At 34.9% G+C, this 19,805-nt stretch overlaps 1 protein-coding gene across 1 annotated transcript; it reads right to left on the reverse strand.

Moving 5' to 3' along the window:
• Positions 1-801: 801 nt before the first annotated feature.
• Positions 802-18,274, reverse strand: LOC306874815 (lon protease homolog, mitochondrial-like). The gene is made up of 18 exons (XM_079425079.1): positions 17,881-18,274; positions 14,172-14,260; positions 13,951-14,070; positions 13,003-13,255; positions 11,848-11,909; positions 11,635-11,764; positions 9,368-9,451; positions 9,056-9,276; positions 7,461-7,599; positions 7,183-7,361; positions 7,018-7,105; positions 6,807-6,929; positions 6,614-6,730; positions 4,852-4,992; positions 3,694-3,859; positions 2,858-3,078; positions 1,582-1,746; positions 802-1,297 (listed from the first exon to the last, which is right to left on the reverse strand). The coding sequence occupies exons 1-18, from the start codon at positions 18,244-18,246 to the stop codon at positions 1,148-1,150; spliced, it is 2,814 nt and encodes a 937-aa protein (XP_079281205.1). The 5' UTR covers positions 18,247-18,274; the 3' UTR covers positions 802-1,147.
• Between the last annotated feature and the right edge of the window lie 1,531 nt (positions 18,275-19,805).

Genomic DNA, 19,805 nt, shown 5'->3' on the forward strand with positions numbered 1-19,805 from the left:
CTTGCAGTTAAAACAGCTCAGATTTACACTTTAGTCTGGGACTAAGCTTAAGCCTTGTCTGTGAAACCGGAGGAATTAAATGATTATAGATCAGTGGAAAGAACTATAGAAGGTTATTTCTGCCATGCAGTTGCGAATTTGTTTCTCAATTTCTGAGTTTATATTTCAAATTTCGGACTTTTTATGATGTCAAAACAGCTAAATGTAAACAAAATTGTGCATAAACTGGGAGCATTGTGATATGTAAGCTTGCATTCGAAATAAATAAAAAGGTTGCAATCTTATTTGTGACCCTGGACCACAAAACCAGTCATAAGGGTCAATTTCTCGAAATCATCTGAATAAATGATCTTTCCAGTGATGTATGGTTTGTATTTGGACAATATTTGGCCGAGACACAACTATTTGAAAATCTGGAATCTGAGGGTGAAAAAAAAATCTAAATATTGAGAAAATCACCTTTAAAGTTGTCCAAATTAAGTTCTTAGCAATGCATATTAATAATCAAAAATGAAGTTTTGATACATTTATGGTAGGAAATTTACAAAATATATTCATGGAACATGATCTTTACTTAATATTCTAATGATTTTTGGCATAAAAGAAAAATGTATCATTTTGGCCCATATTGCTGGCTATTGCTACAAATATACCTGTGCTACTGATGACTGCTTTTGTGCTGCAGGGTCACTAATGTTCTTGCCATGAATATAGACCTTTTTTTTCGATATGTAAATTAATGATCCTATTCTGATCATATATATTTCTGCTGAGTAAACATCCACACAAGCTGTTCCATAATATATTTATATATATTTACTGTAAATGATTTGAGAGAATACAATTAAGGCAGTTATTTACATATATGACACTGGAGATGAAAAGAAACCTGATTTGAATATAAAATCGTGACTGGAGGCTGCGTAGCAGCAATCTCGGGATCCCAGAGTCTCAAAAGTTTCAGGAATCGTGATGACTTTCTGATCACGAATCAAGAGGCAACGACGCGTGGCATTTTACGTGCTACTTCTGCGGGATAAAAACTCACAGCGACAGAAGGGATGAACTTGGTTCTGCGTGCTTGTGATTTCCTGACACGGAGGATTCAGAATTGCGGCGTACCGAAAGATAAAACAGCACTCCGGTGTTATTGTCCAGAGAACACGATTTTGTAGATCTCGCTGTAGTTTTCCACGAAATGCACTTCCAGTCCTTCGGTGATGTACTCGGCCAGGTCCGAGAAGTCCTTTCTGTTTTCTGCAGGCAGGATGATGCACGTTACGCCAGCTCTCTTCGCCTGCCGCAGGAATTAAAACATGTTAGCATATATATATATATATATATATATATATATATATATATATATATATATATATATATATATATATATACAAAATATAGCTACATTTACACTAGCACTCAAAAGTTTCTGAACAGTAAGATTTTTAATGCAAGACGTCTCTTCTGCTCACAAAGCCTGGATTTATTTGATCCAAAGTACAGCAAATACAGTCAAATTTTTTTACATATTTTTACTATTTAAAATTTTCTATTTGAATATATTATAAAATGCTAACTTACAGCGATGGTCTTTTCCTTGATTCCTCCAACAGGCAGGATCTTCCCGGTCAGGGACACTTCTCCCGTCATGGCCACGTTCTGACGCGCTGGTGTGTTGGTGGCCAAGGACAGCAGAGCAGTCACAATAGTGCATCCAGCACTCGGCCCGTCTTTGGGAGTCGCACCCTAAACAGATCCTCAGCTTTAGTTATTACAAGAAACTAACTGAACCTTCTACCTCAGGGTTGTCCAATCGCACTCCTGGAGGGACACCTTCCTCCAACACACCTGAACAAGGCAAATAAAGTCTTCAGGATTACTAGAATCAGGTGTGTTGGAGCAGGTAGAGGCCAAACTGTGAACAATTTCTAACGTTGACCTCAGGCAGTCATTGTTCTCAGAAGTTGTTTCAAGAAACAAACAGCTCTTTAAAGAAACAGTTCACCCAAAAATGAAAATTACTCCATGATTTACTCTCCCTCAAGCCATTCTAGGTGTATATGACTTTCTTCTTTTAGACGAATAGTTATAATGGCAGTGAATGGGGGCCGAGATTTTGAAGCCCAAAAGAGTGCATCCATCCATCATTAAAAGTGCTCCACACAGCTCATTAAAAACCTTCTGAAAGTTTATGTAAGAAAGTTTTAAATGTGGATATTTTTCTTGCACAAATGCATCGATTCACTTTAGAAACCCCCTTTTTATGATGGATGCACGCACTTTTTTGGGCTTCAAAATCTTCAACACTGCCATTATAAAGCTTGGAAGAGCCAGGACTTTTTTAAATAAAACTCCAATTGTATTTGTCTGAAAGAAGAAAGTCATATACACCTAGTATGGCTTGAGGGGGGAGTAAATCATGGGGTAATTTTCATTTTTGGGTGAACTATCTCATTACATCTACTTTAACCTTATACTGCAGGGTTGTCCAACCGAACTCCTGGGGGGCAACTTTCTTAATTCAACACACCTGAACAAGTCTTCAAGAATACTAGTAAACTTCCAAGGATGTGTGTTGGAGCAGGTAGAAGCCAAACTCTGCCGAAGGGTGGCCCTCCAGGAGCAGAATTGGATTACTCTGGACAAGTGTAATCTTCACCTCAAACACCTACTTGGACTCTCTATTCCAATCATTGTTGTCCAATCGTGCTCCTAGAGGCACACCTTTCCTTAACACACCAAAACAAGGCACTTGAAGACTTCAGGATTGCTAGGCACATGTGTTTGAGCCAGACTCTGCAAGAAGATGGCCCTCCTGGAGCAGAATTGGACAACTCTAGACTACTGCAATCTTCACCTCAGGCACATGGAGGTGTAAGTGGGCGTCCACGAGGAAATCGTTGTCAGGTTGCTCCTTCATGAGGAATGAGCGCGCAAACGTGTACGCAATCTTGGCGCTTTCCTTCATCACGTCTCCCAGCTGCCCCGTGAGCTCCAGCGATCCCTCTTTGGCTCCATCTTTCCTTTGCGCTTCTCTCGGTCGCCTCAGAGATGTCTCGATGAAGAGTGTCGAGCCACCTGTGGAGGAAAGTAGGGTCGTTTCTTTAAGGTTTTGTGGACTAAACATCTTTAGGAGCATACCACCAATTCTGGTACGACTAAGCATTACGAAAGTTTGCTGGAAACTATTATCGTCTGCGGTAATATCGTAATTGTTGTTTTAACACGTGCGATTTGACATTATGCTTAAGCTACTTGATCTAGAAGGTTAGACTAGTGCGCATGGGCATTTAGAGTGCGTTCTTTCACTGCATGATTTATTGAATAAAATAAACAAAGTTAATATTAAGAGACTTGCGTTTTAGACACAGTATTGGCTGTTTTTGCCAACAAAAGTAATTCCAAACACAGCCACAGCACTGTTTTGCGTCTCTGAGGAACATGTTTCTAATTGATTGATTAAATGTAAGAATTTGACTCAAATTTGACCACAGCACAGAATCTGAAAAATATCAAAAACTTTAATCAGTAGTCCGTAGTCCTTAAGGTACAATAACACACAATATCATCTAATTATCGTTATCAATAGTATCCCAGAAAATATCGAGATGTCATTTTTTGTCAATATCGCGCACCCCTACTGGAAACTAGTGTACCAATTTTTGGCGTGAACGTTCTTGGTTGAACCCTTACCCATTGCCGTCCATGCCAGTCCCATGACAACTCCCGCCGGTGTGATGTCATACATTCGGTCCACAGTGAAGATGGGCTTTCCGACATAATCCTGAAGGTTCTCCTGGGTGATGCTGACCTCCGTTTCCTCGCCGTTGACAATCCGGAACGCTACTTTCCGAAACACCTGCAAAGGTACCAAACTTAGCTACACTTGTAGAACATTCATTAATATTGTAGGGCCCTATTAATTCCGCAATGCAGAAAATGAATCGTGGAATCCGGTCATAAAAATGGAATTTACTGTATAACGCTGTTATAATGTCACGGAATTTTCCAAATTCGGATAAATAAATGAAAAGTAGGTCAGTACACTTAAATCAAAATGCAGTATGGACTAGTGTCTGTGAATATTAAGCTGCAAAAATAGTATTTAAATATGAAACTTGCATGTTGCGCGTCTCTGTGTGAATGAATTGAGTTTTGTTTACTACACACACGTGAAGCACGCTGTGTTTTTAGCCTGGGCCACCTCAATATATGAGTACATGAACACATGAACATGATCTCTAGAACTGCTCTGAGAGTCAGTTCATGAGCATTTGAACGTTTCTTTTGAGAGAAACTATCATATCATATATTGTCTTCACAGCAACCCGTCAAAATAAAAGTTCAGTTTAACTTGAAGAAACTGTGACAGAAACATATTACTTGATGTAATAATAGTACTACTACTACTACTAATAAAATAATTTTCAAGGAATATTTACCAGAATTTATTTACCAGAAAACACACAACACTATTTCTGAAATAAAAAAAAATCTAGTTTTAATAAAATCAATTATTTAGAGATGCTTATGATTATTAAAATTTATTGAAACCATTAAAATGGAATCCAGAAAACTAGTGAAAAACAGAGTTTGGTTAAAAAAAAAAAGAGGAAAAAAAACATATTTCATCTGCCCTTAAAATTTTATTTTTGTTAAACATTTAATCAATTGTCGTTAGATTGTTTCATGATTTCAATTAATTAGACATGCTTTTTAATTAATAAAATTGAATTTAACCATTAAAAACACACTTTAGAAAAATTAAAATGGAAAAAAAATGGAAAACAAATTAATTCAAAAGTAGTGGATTTTAATAAGGACATAAGATTGGTAAGAAGTTAGTTGTACCTTCTCGACTTGCTTCTGAAGGTTCCTGACGCCGCTCTCCCGGCAGTACTGTCTGATGAGCACGTTCAGAGCCTCGGGGGTGATTTTCGCCTTCTGATCATCCAAACCGCATAGAGTTCGCAACTGGGGTACCAAGTATCTCTGTGGTGGTTATAAAGACCGGGAAAGGACGGAGTCAAACTCTTGTGCCAACAGCACTGCATCTAGTAAAACTGACTCCTTGGAAGTGACTTCCAGTTAGAGGGATAATCCCCCTGAAGTAACTTCCCCCTTTTTACACGACATAATGTGGACCACAAAACCAGTCATAAGTGTCAGTTTTTCGAAATTGAGATTTATACATCATCTGAAAGCTGAATAAATAAGCTTTCCGTTGATGTATGGTTTTTTTAGGATTGGACAATATTTGGCTGAGATACAACTATTTGAAAATCTGGAATCTGAGGGTGCAAAAAAATCTAAATATTGAGAAAATCACCTTTAAAGTTGTCCAAATGAAGTTCTTAGCAACGCATATTACTAATCAAAAATGAAGTTTTAATATATTTACGGTAGGAGATTTACAAAATATCTTCATGGAACATAATCTTTATTTAATATCCTAATGATTTTTTGGCATAAAAGAAAAATCTATAATTTTGACCCATACAATGTATTTTTGGCTATTGCTACAAATATACCCCAGCGACTTAAGACTGGTTTTGTGGTCCAGGGACACATATTGGTCTTGGGTGTCCCCAGAATGTGTCTGAAGTTTCAGCTAAATATACCCCACATATATGTCTGAAAAATGTCATTTTGAGGCATGTTTAAAAAAAGAGCCGTTTTGGTGTTTATCACTTTAAATGCAAATGAGCTGCATATTCCTGCCCCGTCTCCAGAAGAGGGCGTAGCGTATAGGTCTCTCTGCATAGTTTGCATACCTACAGCAATAAACAGCTGATAGAAGCAACATAACGTATCTTACAAACGTGGTGCTTATCAATTAAAATAGCTACTTCAATAACGTATGCACACAAATACTATATAAAGCACTATAACGACACGTCACTCACAAAGCAGTCCGGAGTAAAATGATTTGTGCAAACAAACATATTTAGGTAGATTTTGAGGCGCATTACCTTGAAAAATAAAAGTAATCCTCTGCGTCCCACACATTGCTTAAAGAATCAAAACGACAAGCCTAGTGGGACTAATTTGGTTTTATGGGGATTAAAAAATAAGGAGTGGGTGGATGTTTACCATTATAGGGTGGTTGTGTTCACACACTGCCAACATACATTTATGTACAAACACCATGTAAAAGTGGATTTTGCATAATAGGTGCCCTTTAAGGGTCATGCCTCAGTCTTGAACTTACCTTTAACAGACCCAAACTGTGAAGCTGACCAAAAAATAACTAAAGCTGAGAACACACTACATGATTGTCAGGCCGATTATGAATGGAATTTGATCTGCTCCAGCTGGGCTAAGTTTGCAGTTGGCAGAAAAAGTTGCATAGTGTGTGGTCTCTAAAGATTATAATAGTAGAATTCAAGAACCAGCCGTTGTCAGTCGTTTTCACAAAGATTTTTTCACAAACTCTGATGCCAACTTCAATTCATGCAGTGAAACGGTGACAATCGCCCTTAAGTAACTTAAGGGAGTTAACTGACTAGCTCAAGGCTTATGGCTCGCTAACTACCAGTCTTGAACCAACTGTAATGTTAACCCAAAAATGTGTTGCTGAGTTTCATTAAAAGAGATCACCAAGTCAACGTACCTCCGCAATGGCCAGTTTCTCCTGAGCGACGTAACCTGATATGTTGATCATTTCCATTCGGTCTCTTAAGGGATCGGGAATGGTGTCGAGAACATTGGCCGTACAAATGAAAAGCACCTGATGAAAACCCCAATGAAGATACAATGAAACCAGAATCTCCTTCCAACAAATGTGGATTTTTGGTAGTCTATACCTTAGACAGGTCCACGGGCACATCCAGGTAATGGTCAAGAAAGTTAGCGTTCTGCTCTGGATCTAAAAGCTCAAGTAGAGCAGAAGATGGGTCGCCCTGGTAACCTCGACCTATTTTGTCAACCTGCACAACAAAAAGATTAATACAGTATCAGTCGTTTCGACATAGTTAAGACCAAAATATGTCTTAATATGAGGTATGTATGTCATACCTCGTCAATAAGGACCAATGGGTTTTCAGTCTTAGTTTTCTTTAGACACTGGATGATCTTTCCTGGCATTGCACCAACATATGTTCTCCTGCAATGTACAAACAAAATATGTACACACAGTTTGAAAATAAGTATTGCCTCTACATAATGGTCATTAGCACATACCTGTGGCCTTTAATTTCTGCCACGTCCGTCATGCCGCCTACGCTAAAACGGAAATACTCGCGATTAAGTGCTCTGGCGATTGAACGGGCGATACTGGTTTTTCCAACTCCAGGAGGTCCATAGAAACACAAGATCTTTCCCTGTGTGCTGCCTCTCAGCTGGCTTACGGCTATGAACTCCTGCATGAATGAACAATGACTGGGGTTAATAGGATTTAGAAAGAAATGTTTTCTCATTCTCAGGGGATAAAGGTCGAGGCGCTCATGCTTGTGTTTTACCAGAATGCGTTTCTTGACATCCTCCATTCCATAGTGGTCCTCTTCCAAAACCCCTTTGGCTTGACTCAACTCCAGGTTTTCTTCACTGTTGGTGCCCCATGGCATGGAAGTCAGCCAGTCTAAGTAGTTACGGGTAACGCTGGGAATTTTAAAAGTTTAATTAATAAAATATCACCTTTGTGGAACATGGCTGCTTGTCTAAGGTGGTCTACTCAGGTTGAAACTAGATCAACCAGCTTGTAGTTCAACTGATCAGCCATTTAGTGCAGCTTATAATTAGGTAGAATCAATGTACAACCATCTTAAGATGGTTTTAGCTGGGTTTTGTCAACCTTGTGGCTGGTCTAAGGTGGTCTACCGAGTTTAAACCAAATCTAGCAACTCATAGTCCAAGTGATCAACCATCTACGGTAGCTTGGAACAGCTAATGACCAGACCGAATCCATAAATAACCATTTTAAGATGGTTTTATTAACCTTTATGTGGTTGTAAGGTGGTCTACCAGGTCCACAAGCTTGTAATCCAACAGATCAACCTTCTATAGCAGCTAAAGACCAGACAGAATCCATGTAAAACCACCTTAAGCTGAGTTTTGTTAACTCCGTTTTGGGTCTAAGGTGGCCTAATAAGTCTACCAGTCGGTAGTCCAACTGATTAACCATCTAGAGCAGTTTGAAGTAGATAAAAACCAGCTAGAATCCATGTACAACCATCTTAAGCTGGTTTTAGCTGGGTTTTGTCAACCTTGTTGCTGGTCTAAGATCGTCTACCAGGTCGAAACCAGGTCTTACAGCTTGTAGTCTAACTGATCAACCATCTAGAGTAGATGGTTGATTCTGCTTTAGCCTAGATTTAAACTGCTGATTTTGTCTGGCCAAAGGAGAATGACACTATTTCCCGTCTAAATACTGTAAAGCTGATATAAAGCCAGCCAGCTTTATATCAATCTGATGTAAAGCTGCTTTGACATAATTTGCATTGTTAAAAGTGCTATACAAATAATATTGACTTGACTAGCTTAGAGCAACGAATGACTTGGAAGAATCCATGCACAACCATCTTAAGTTGGTTTTGGTTGGGTTTTATCAACCTTGTTGCTGGTCTAAGGTGGTCTACCAGGTCCACCAGCTTGTAGTCCAATTGATTGAACATGTAGAGCAGTTTGGATCAGCTGAAAACCAGCTAGAATCCATGTACAACCATCTTAAGATGATTTTAGCTGGGTGTTCGGCTAGTTTGTTGCCAGTGTAAGGTGGTCTACCAGGTTGAAACCAGGTCCAGCTTGTAGTTCAACCTTCTAGAACAGCTTGGATCAGATAATGACCAGCTAGAATCCATGTACAACCATCTTAAGATGATTTTAGCTGGGTTTTCGGCTAGTTTGTTGCCAGTGTAAGGTGGTCTACCAGGTTGAAACCAGGTCCAGCTTGTAGTTCAACCTTCTAGAACAGCTTGGATCAGATAATGACCAGCTAGAATCTATGCACAACCATCTTATTCTGGTTTTAGCTGGGTTTACAGCTTCTTGTGCATTTTTATAAACATTAAGAAGAAATATTACATTACATTAGTTCATAACTATGACAAACTCTTACTTGAACTCTGAGGAGTGGTTATCTAACAGCGCCAGTTTGTTCAGCTCCTCATTAATAACGTCCATGATGTGCTGAGGCACGGTCCGATCCTTCAACCTCTCCCTGAACTTCTCCTCAATGGCGTCTTTATCCTCTTTCTCCAGGCCGAGCTCCTTCTTAATGATCTTCAGCTGCTCCTGAAGGAGGTACTTCCTGTGCGTCTGCTTGATCTTCTCTTCAACCTGAGCGTCGAGACCAACAGGCGTAAAATTCAAGAAAACCCAAACGAATAAGCAACAGCATGTCAAGAACCGTTCTCCTTTGTTCCCTCACCTCCCTGCCGAGTCGCTGCTGTAGTTTACTCAGCTCGTATTCTTTCTTCAGCAGAGAGAGAGCTTTGTAAAGTCGTTTGGGAATCTGCAAAGACAGTTTTCATGTTAGATACAGGGTTCGTACAGATAAAACAAAATGAAATTCCAGGACTTTCAAGGACTTTTCAAGCACTACTTTTTTGGTTTTCAACAGTGGTGGACAAAGTACACAAATCAAGTACTTGAGTAAAAGTACAGATACGCATTATAAAGCTACTTCGTTACTGACCACCACTGGTTTTCAAGGAATATAATTAAAGATCTCATCAAACAATATCTTTATTATCTTTCAAATTCTAATAAATAAACTACAATGGTATAAATAAAGTGCAGCACATGCAAAGCATGCAATGACTGCAGCAACTTTAACATTTGAAAGGATACTGTGGCAAAGTTATCGCTTCAAACTGATTTTTGTTTTTTTGTTTTCATGAATATATGATTAACCTGAAGAATGAAAGCTATTGCATACACTTGGAAAATTATGAGCTATATCACGCTCATAGACACTTAGCTCACCAGATGAGACAAAATACAGATACTTGGTTCACTAGAACGAGACAATATTTAATCCTATTTATAAGAAATTTTCATCAAAAAATGCAAAACAATGCAGATGTATTTTGAAATGTTTTAACTAATTTTAGGGCCGTAACTAATGATTATTTTGGTAATAGAGTAATCTACTGATTATTTTGAGAGTTGAGTAATCTGATGAGTAATCTCTGGAAAAACAGCCTTTAATATGATTATTTATATATAAACTAACAATGAGGCAATAATTTGTTCAAATAAAGTATCAAAACCAAGTAATTACATGGTTTTAACAACATGGTTAAAATACATAATGTAATGCGCGTATATGAGCATAACCAACTTAAGTACATTATGTATTATATACCTCTAGAGGGCGCCAACGGCCTGGCGACGTTTCACTTTACAGCGTGATTAAATGAGGTTTAAATCCATTTAATTTTAATATTTGGTCGCATGCAAACTCAGAGCGAGGGTTTGAACTTTTATTTTGAAATCGTGATGTACAACAAATCACATATTAAGAAATATTTTGGTGTATTCTCCTGTGTTTGCATAGGCTTATAAATGATTTACATTACAAATCTAGTGAGATAGCTCACACTGTTTTCCCAGATGAACGTTACGCAACCCAATCTCACAACACATGCAGAAGACGAGTTTGTCGACCGAGATGGAGACGCACTCCACGCTTGTAAATGATAGCAGAGCAACACAAAGCGTGTCAGACTCTATATGCATTCCCAAATATACAGTATGTTATTGGAAACCCAAACAAACAGCACATGCAATAAAAGACCAAACTAAATAATGCAAGCACTATCAAAGGTTTTACCACAAACACAACTTTGTTCTAATATCGCGAGACCGCTTTTCACCTCAAGGAGTAATATCGCGAGATCTTGTGTGCTGCTAAAAGCCAGGCGAAAAGGCTCTTTATTTATATCAGACGTGCTGAATTGTTAATGTTGCATGAAATGACTGTTTTTAGTGATCGACTGATATTGTTTTTTTTTTTTTTTTTTTTTTATAACCGATACCAATTATTTGCATGTTTGTGTGCCTGCTAACCGATATGCATAACCAATATTTATTTAGTATCATATATTAAATAAATGTAATAACATACTTCACTTTGTTTTTTTTCCTCTTTTCAGTCATCTTTTGTTTTTGAAAACAAAAGATGACTGAAACATCTTTAGTGTTGAAAATTAGCAGTCTTTCATGTTAAATTTAATCTTCATTTTACAATAATCAATAACATTTTTAAAAAAGCATCAGAAGCAACAACACTAATATTAACAATAAGCAAAATAAATGTAGAATGTCTGTTTTCAAATGGAGAAAATAAATCAAGTCATATCAACTTAATTTTAAACTAGTTTTAGTAGGTTTATAAGCTGTTTAATAGGCCTATAGAGTTAACCTGGGTCATGCATAAAAATCGGGGAAAATATCGGTAAACGGATATATCGGTCAATCACTAATTGTTTTTATCGAAAACAAAATGAACACTAATTTCATACATACTGCATTTTAAAAATTCAAGCACCTTTTAATAAATATGGCTGTTTTTAAGGGTTTTCCATTTCAAAAAGTCAAATTCAAGTACTTCAAGCACTTTAATCACCTTGTGTGAACCCTGTAGATACACATTACCATTCAGAGAAACAGTTTTGGGGGTCATAAACGTACGTTTGTTTCCTCCAGGACGTCTTGTAACTCGTGCGATTCGGCCCCGGTCAGCGCCGCCCCCATGTCACTCAGGTATATGGGATTATCCACCACTCTCTGACCGGCCTGCATCATCTGGAGCACTGACTCTCTAGCAAACAAACCGACAGACAAACATGTTCACTAATAGTGGCTTAGCTTGCAGTTTTAAACACCCTCTTTTATCTATCTTACCTGTACAGTGGATTCAGAGAGATAATATCACGGATAGTCTTGACGATCTCAGCAGTCAGGGCCTGGTTTGAAAGAACAGAGTGTATAAATTAATTCTGAAGAGGTGAAAATCATTTACAATATCCTGGTAAATGCTTTCTGAACCATAGTAGCTTGAAAAGGGTTATTACTGAAAACCAAAATCATAAAATAAATGCTGACTAAAATAAAATAAAATATCCGTAAACTTCAGCTACTCCCCAAAAGTCAACATTTCTCATTTAAAAAAAAACTATTAGATTTTAAAGTAAAGTTTTTGACTGAAATAAAATAAAATAAAACACTTCAAAACACTCAATGCTAAAGGCAAGATTTTTGTTTAGTTTAAGTACTAAAATAAAAACTGAAATAAAAATTTATAAAACCTATATAGGCATTTAAAAAAAATAAACAATAACCATTTAGTTTATGTTTTAGATAATTCTAATTAAAATTTAGAAACAAAAACTTACCATTTTACAATTTTGACTGAAATTAAGTGATATATATATATATATCAAAATTTAAAACAGCTAATTGATAAAGGCAACATTTTTTTGTTTAAGCTGAAGTACTAAAATAACGAACAAAAATAAAGAAAAATATGAAAAAAAAACCTATGAACATTTTAAAATAAAAATGTTGACTAAAATAAAATGAAATATTAAAAGCTCTAAACTTGTAAAAAGCAACATTTCTCATTTTTGCTTAAAGTAATAAAATATTAAAAATAAACACCATATAGACATGTTGCAAAATAAAACAAATGTTAACTGAAATAAAGTAAAATATATTAACTTAAGATACTTGCTAAATTTCTAATTTTTGTTAAAGTTTGAAATACTAAAATAACTAAATATGAAATTTCAAAAATGATATTATAAAGTTATATTTTGAAATAAAATAAAAAATATTTTAACTTAAGGTAGCTGCTAAAGGCAACAGTTTTTATTTTCATTTATAGCTTAAGTACTAAATATCTAACGCTAAAACTGAAATAAAAACTATAGACATATTTAAAAACCTAATAAGAATGACAAAAATGCGCTACAAAATCTTTAAAACTATAATAAATGAAAACAGAAAATTCAAATCTACTTCAAAATAGGAATAAAACTATGCTAAACTGACGCTGACCTTGACCTCTTCTGTGACCTGGAACTCCTCGTGGACCACGTTGTCCACCTCCACCATGAGGACGCCGGGCAGAGGAAGCGCTTCCACCACAAACTCCGTCTCCCGCACCTTCTCCTCCATCACCTCCGCCAGCGACACAGAGTCCTTGCGCGATCGCTTCTGCTTCCGCCGCACAGCTTTCGGCTGCTCGCCCTCCTCCTCCAGCGGCACCGGCTCCTCCGGCTCCACGTCCAGCTGCTTATTGATACGGATTCTGGGAAACGACAGACAGAATGATCAGAAAACTGCCCGGAAACATGCATTCATCTCAATCAATCAACAAAGATATTGTGTAACATTGTGTTTTTTTTAATCCATCTGGAGGTTCATAGTGAAAAATGTAAATTTAAAAACTTGATTTAATAAATAAACAGAAAAATTAGGGCTGTCAGTTTAAAGCGTTAACTTAATTATTTAGTAGTAATTAGTGTTCGGCCGATATATCGGCCGATATTGGGTTCATATCACAGTTCAGATAATAAGAAGTTAATATTGTGGTATAATTTAAACACAATATTGTCTGTTTTGGCTCAGTTTGGCACAGCGGTGTTTAGTTTCTGAATGAATCCGTGTTTTGAGCGAATCAATGATTCAAAGCCCATTCATAAAGTGAGCCGTTTACTTCCTTCCTGAATGAATCAGCGGTTTGAACGAATCCAATGAATGAATGACTCATAAAGACATTTACCGCCACCTGCTGGCAGATTTAGTTTCTTATTTTGAGAATTACTGTATTAATTCGTTTAAAAATAAAAATGAAAATGTATAAAAGGGACATGTATTATTATTTATTGAAAGCTAACAGCTTCCTCCTCATACTGCACTGAAATAATTTACCTAATGAATTATTTTAACTAATAAAAACGAGAGGGGAATCCCTTCTTTAAAGGTCATGTGACCGATCGTCACCTTCTGTGTCCCATCACAATCATGCGCAGTTTGTCTCCGAGGTCCTGCATCTCGTGGATCTGCACAAACGTCCCGGTGTGATAAACCGCATCCAGATTCTCCACCACATCGGTCTCGTTACTGACGAACAAACAGACCACAATCAGCACAAATCAACCCGAACCGCAATACAGTCCGTCAAACTATCTATCTTGACCTTTAACCACTGCTTAATCACTTACTTGTCATCCTTCTTCAAGAAAACGCCAGCATACGGCTGAGCGAGGCGCACTTTCCTCCTCAACAGGTCCATGAGCTGCTTGTTTTTGACCTAAAAATGCCAAAATATTAGTTTGAGTAGTTCTATTCAATATTAAACATTTAAAAATATAAAGCAATTATACTATAATAATCAGTAATATTTAAATCATTTTATATAAATAGCATCAGAATTCATCATATTAATATCAGCATCTGCACCAAATAGCGTATTTTTGCTCAGTTTGAGTCTCTGAATAAAAAGCTATTTTTTCCCTCCATATTCTCACTATATCAGACTATATGATCCATAAACATCTGATGAAATAAATTAATATGCAAACTTTTAAAAAGATTTCCTATTATTAGTGCGGTCAAAACGATTAATCGCATCCAAAATAAAAGTGTTTGTTTACATAATATATGTATGTGTGCTGTGTATATTTATTATGTATATATTTCAGCAAAATCTGTTGTTTATATATTTGTACATATTATAAATTTTATTCATATAAACAGACACGTGAACATGTAAATATATTTAAAAAAATATACTGTATGTGTGTGTATTTATATATACATAAGAAATATACACAGAACACATATTATGTAAACGAAAACTTTTATTTTGTATGCGATTAATCGTTTGACAGCACTAATTTTATATTTGGTCTAAAGGTTAACCATTCTATTTCCAATAGAAATAATAAATAAATAAACAAGTAATTAAATCATATTTAACAAATAATAATAAATAGTAATGTGTAATTTTTTTTTTTTTTCTATTATTTTATATGTCAAGCACTGCAGGCAGGGTTAAGCACGCCAAATAAAAGCATTCAGTTTAACAAACATGGAATAACAGTTCTTTAAACAATTTTATATATATTCTAATTAATTGAATTATCACTTTTAATAAATAATTATTTGGGGATTTTTTTCATCTGATTAATCGAATCGGCCAATTAATCCATTAAGAAAATCGTTCCCTACTTTCAATGTCATAAAATCCGTAAATATTGCATGAAAACTCTTTATATAGATTGTATATCACATAAACCACTTGATATCAAATATCCAAGTACTGGCAAATATTTAACCATCTAAATCAGACACAAACTAGTCTGTACAGAACTTTCTAGATGCTCCATTCACTCGCACTCAGTCTGTGGATGATGAAATCCCCAGCAAACAACAGTTAAACACTGCAGTAAAACACCAAAACATCAACTTTTGTGTCTTTAAACGCAAACTATACCTTCCATTTCCAATAAATACACAAATTCACGTTCATATTATTTTATATGTCAGGCTTTACAGGGTTAAAAGTGTCAGATAAAAGCATTTAGTTTAACAAAAGTGGAATAATGTGGAATTCCATTTCCACTAAATAAATAAATTTACATAAAAATATATATAGATTTTTACGACTTTTTTTTCCGTCAGACGTTACAGCGTTAAAAGTGTCAGATAAAAGCATTTAGTTTAACAAAAGTGGAATAATGTGGAATTCCATTTCCACTAAATAAATAAATTTACATAAAAATATATATAGATTTTTACGACTTTTTTTTCCGTCAGACGTTACAGCGTTAAAAGTGTCAAATAAAAGCATTTAGTTTAACAAAAGTGGAATAATGTGGAATTCCATTTCCACTAAATAAATAAATTTACATAAAAATATATATAGATTTTTACGACTTTTTTTTTCGTCAGACGTTACAGCGTTAAAAGTGTCAAATAAAAGCATTTAGTTTAACAAAAGTGGAATAATGTGGAATTCCATTTCCACTAAATAAATAAATTTACATAAAAATATATATAGATTTTTACGACTTTTTTTTCCGTCAGACGTTACAGCGTTAAAAGTGTCAAATAAAAGCATTTAGTTTAACAAAAGTGGAATAATGTGGAATTCCATTTCCACTAAATAAATAAATTTACATAAAAATATATATAGATTTTTACGACTTTTTTTTTCCGTCAGACGTTACAGCGTTAAAAGTGTCAAATAAAAGCATTTAGTTTAACAAAAGTGGAATAATGTGGAATTCCATTTCCACTAAATAAATAAATTTACATAAAAATATATATAGATTTTTACGACTTTTTTTTTCGTCAGACGTTACAGCGTTAAAAGTGTCAGATAAAAGCATTTAGTTTAACAAAAGTGGAATAATGTGGAATTCCATTTCCACTAAATAAATAAATTTACATAAAAATATATATAGATTTTTACGACTTTTTTTTCCGTCAGACGTTACAGCGTTAAAAGTGTCAGATAAAAGCATTTAGTTTAACAAAAGTGGAATAATGTGGAATTCCATTTCCACTAAATAAATAAATTTACATAAAAATATGTATAGATTTTTACGACTTTTTTTTCCGTCAGACGTTACAGCGTTAAAAGTGTCAGATAAAAGCATTTAGTTTAACAAAAGTGGAATAATGTGGAATTCCATTTCCACTAAATAAATAAATTTACATAAAAATATATATAGATTTTTACGACTTTTTTTTCCGTCAGACGTTACAGCGTTAAAAGTGTCAAATAAAAGCATTTAGTTTAACAAAAGTGGAATAATGTGGAATTCCATTTCCACTAAATAAATAAATTTACATAAAAATATATATAGATTTTTACGACTTTTTTTTCCGTCAGACGTTACAGCGTTAAAAGTGTCAGATAAAAGCATTTAGTTTAACAAAAGTGGAATAATGTGGAATTCCATTTCCACTAAATAAATAAATTTACATAAAAATATATATAGATTTTTACGACTTTTTTTTCCGTCAGACGTTACAGCGTTAAAAGTGTCAAATAAAAGCATTAAGTTTAACAAAAGTGGAATAATGTGGAATTTCTAGAATAAGAATATTTTTATTAATATATTTTTATTAATTAAATTATTATTTTTAATTTAAAAAAACTATTAATTAAATAAATAATTGACCGATTAATCAATTATCAAGATAATCGCTCCCTACTTTGATGTCATAAATTCAGAAAGATCGCAAGAAAACTTTTTTTTAAATTTTTTTTTACTTCTGACAAATATGTAACCAGGTTAAATCAGACACAAACTAGTCTGTAAACAACTTTCCAGATGCAACCACAACATAAACACTGTAGTAAAACACAAAAACATTACATTCCATTTCCACTAAATAAATAAATGTACATAAAAATATATCGACTTTTTTTTCCGTCAGACGTTACAGCGTTAAACGTGTCAAATAAAAGTATTTAGTTTAACAAAAGTGGAATTTCTAGAAGAATAATATTTTTATTAAATTATTATTTTTAATTAAAAACTAGCGATTAATCGCGATTAATTGCATCCAAAATAAAAGTTTTTGTTTACATAATATATGTGTGTATATTTATTATGCATCTATAAATACAAACACATACATGTATATATTTAAGCAAAAAATGTAACATTTATATATTAAATACTAGATATAAATATGAATATAACTAATACATGTAAATATGTTAAAAACATATGCTGTATGTGTGTCTTTATATACATAATAAATATACACAGTACACATTCATATATTATGCAAAGTAAAACTTATTTTGGATGCGATTAATCGCGTGATGGCGCTACCTAATTAAATACATAATAATCGACCGATTCGTGATGTAACGAGCCTGATTGCATCAGATGGATGGGTCTCGGTCACCTCGATGATTTTGATGAATCTGGGAAACACAGGGTTTCTGTTGACGGCGACGAGCGGCACGTTCGGGAAGACCTCGGGCACGAGCATCGTTGTGAGCGCGGTCATCTGAGGAGGAGGAGGAGGAGGAGAGTAACCTTCATCCCCTCCGGACTCATCATCTCCAGCGCTGCCCTCAGAGAAGCCGCTGCACAGAGAGCGTCGCGGAGTCCGCGCGGAGGCGCTGCGCAGCCACGCTCTGCTGGACACGCTGGAGTAGGAGCGCCGGAGCTGCAGGGAGGAGCGCGGGAAGAGCGCGTTTAAGCCGGCTCTTATCGAGATTGAAGCCGCGCTGCTGGACGCTCTCCACGCTCGCATGTACGCCGCCATCTTTGATCTGGAGGATTCTATGCCAGGAGCACGTGACCGCGCCGCTGTCAGGTGCTGGTGACGCATGCGACCACGCCCGCTCATTTGCATATTATTATGAGCAAATATTTTTTTTAATTGAGTACAGACTAGTTTGATCATATTAAACTGGTTAAATATTTGTTTGTAGTAAAAAAAAATATTTTTCTTGCGATGTTTCTGAATTTATGACGCATTGATTAATCGGTCAATTATTTATTTAATTTGATGGAAAAAAATATAATAATTCAGTTGATAAAAATAGGCTTATATTTTGAAAATATTATTATTAAAACGTAAAAGTAAATGCTTTTATTTGACACATTTAACCCTGTAAAGTCTGACATATAAAATTAAAAATATCATTTTTGTAACGTGAATTTATTTATTTATTGCATGTGGAATATATAGATTATTAGGACAATATTCGGCTGAGATGCAACTATTTGAAAATCTGGAATCTGAGGGTGCAAAATCTCCTTTAAAGTTGTCCAAATGAAGTTCTTAGCAATGCATATTACTAATCAAAAATTAAGTTATGGTATTTTTATGGTAGGAAATTTATAAAATATCTTCATGGAACATGATCTTAATATGCTAATGATTTTTGGCATAAAAGAAAAATCAATAAAGTTGACCCTTACAGTGTATTGTTGGCTATTGCTACAGATATACCCTGCTTTTGTGCTCCAGGGTCACAATTGCACATCTTTTTTTGTAAATGAGTTTGTGTTCAGTTTTTTGGAATGTGTTCTGTACCGATCTCTCAGAAATAAGCAAATCTCAGAAAATGCATTAACACTTGTGGTATTATTTTCTTACACATGTCAATTTGTTTATTCACAAATGTACATTTTTGAACCCACTGCCAATTTTTCTGGTTGATTATAATTCTTACATTTTGTCTTTGATGGGCATAAAAAAAATAAATAAATCATTACAAAGTCAAAAATTGCTTTCATTGTTTAACCGTGTATAACCCCCCCCCCCCCCCCCCCCCCCTCTGCCTCATGTTATGTTATTTATTTATTTAACTTTCGTACTTGTATTATTTTTGATATTTCGTCCTCTAGTGTTCTTGATATTGTAGTTAAGTACTTCTTATAAAGCATCAGGAGAATGAATGCTTCAGTGTTTTATTATTGTGCACATTTATGCAATCAACAAAATAATAGAAAAAAACTTACTACAGTACAATAAAAACTTAAACGCTGCACTTATCAGTCAGTATAAGTTGATGTGGAAGACTGAATTAAACCATCATTTTTAACTAAAATCTTCAAATGCTACTTTTATACGATTCAATAAAAGACTATGGAACCATCCCTGTTTTCAGAAAAGCTGTAAAATTAATTTTTTGCACTAAATATAAATGCACTATTACATCATGTGTTTTTTTTAGATTTTTCCCCTGTAAAAGAAAATATTTTACATCCATGTAAGATTTTTATTTTATTATTATTATTTAAAGTACATTTGATTTTAACACATAAATAAATAAATCTCACCCTCCCAACACATAGGCCTAGTCAATAGCACAT

This window comes from Barbus barbus (assembly GCF_936440315.1).
Source record: "Barbus barbus genome assembly, chromosome: 9".
Classification (NCBI taxonomy): Eukaryota; Metazoa; Chordata; class Actinopteri; order Cypriniformes; family Cyprinidae; genus Barbus; species Barbus barbus.

Bases quoted from the DNA above. Each gene is read 5' to 3' on its own strand.
- LOC306874815 (XM_079425079.1), bottom strand. From the start codon at position 18,246: ATGGCGGCGTACATGCGAGCGTGGAGAGCGTCCAGCAGCGCGGCTTCA. The intron at 9,277-9,367 runs GTGAGGGAACAA...CTCGACGCTCAG, and splicing joins AGCAGCGACTCGGCAGGGAG to GTTGAAGAGAAGATCAAGCA. The intron at 1,298-1,581 runs GTAAGTTAGCAT...TTCCTGCGGCAG, and splicing joins TCAAGGAAAAGACCATCGCT to GCGAAGAGAGCTGGCGTAAC.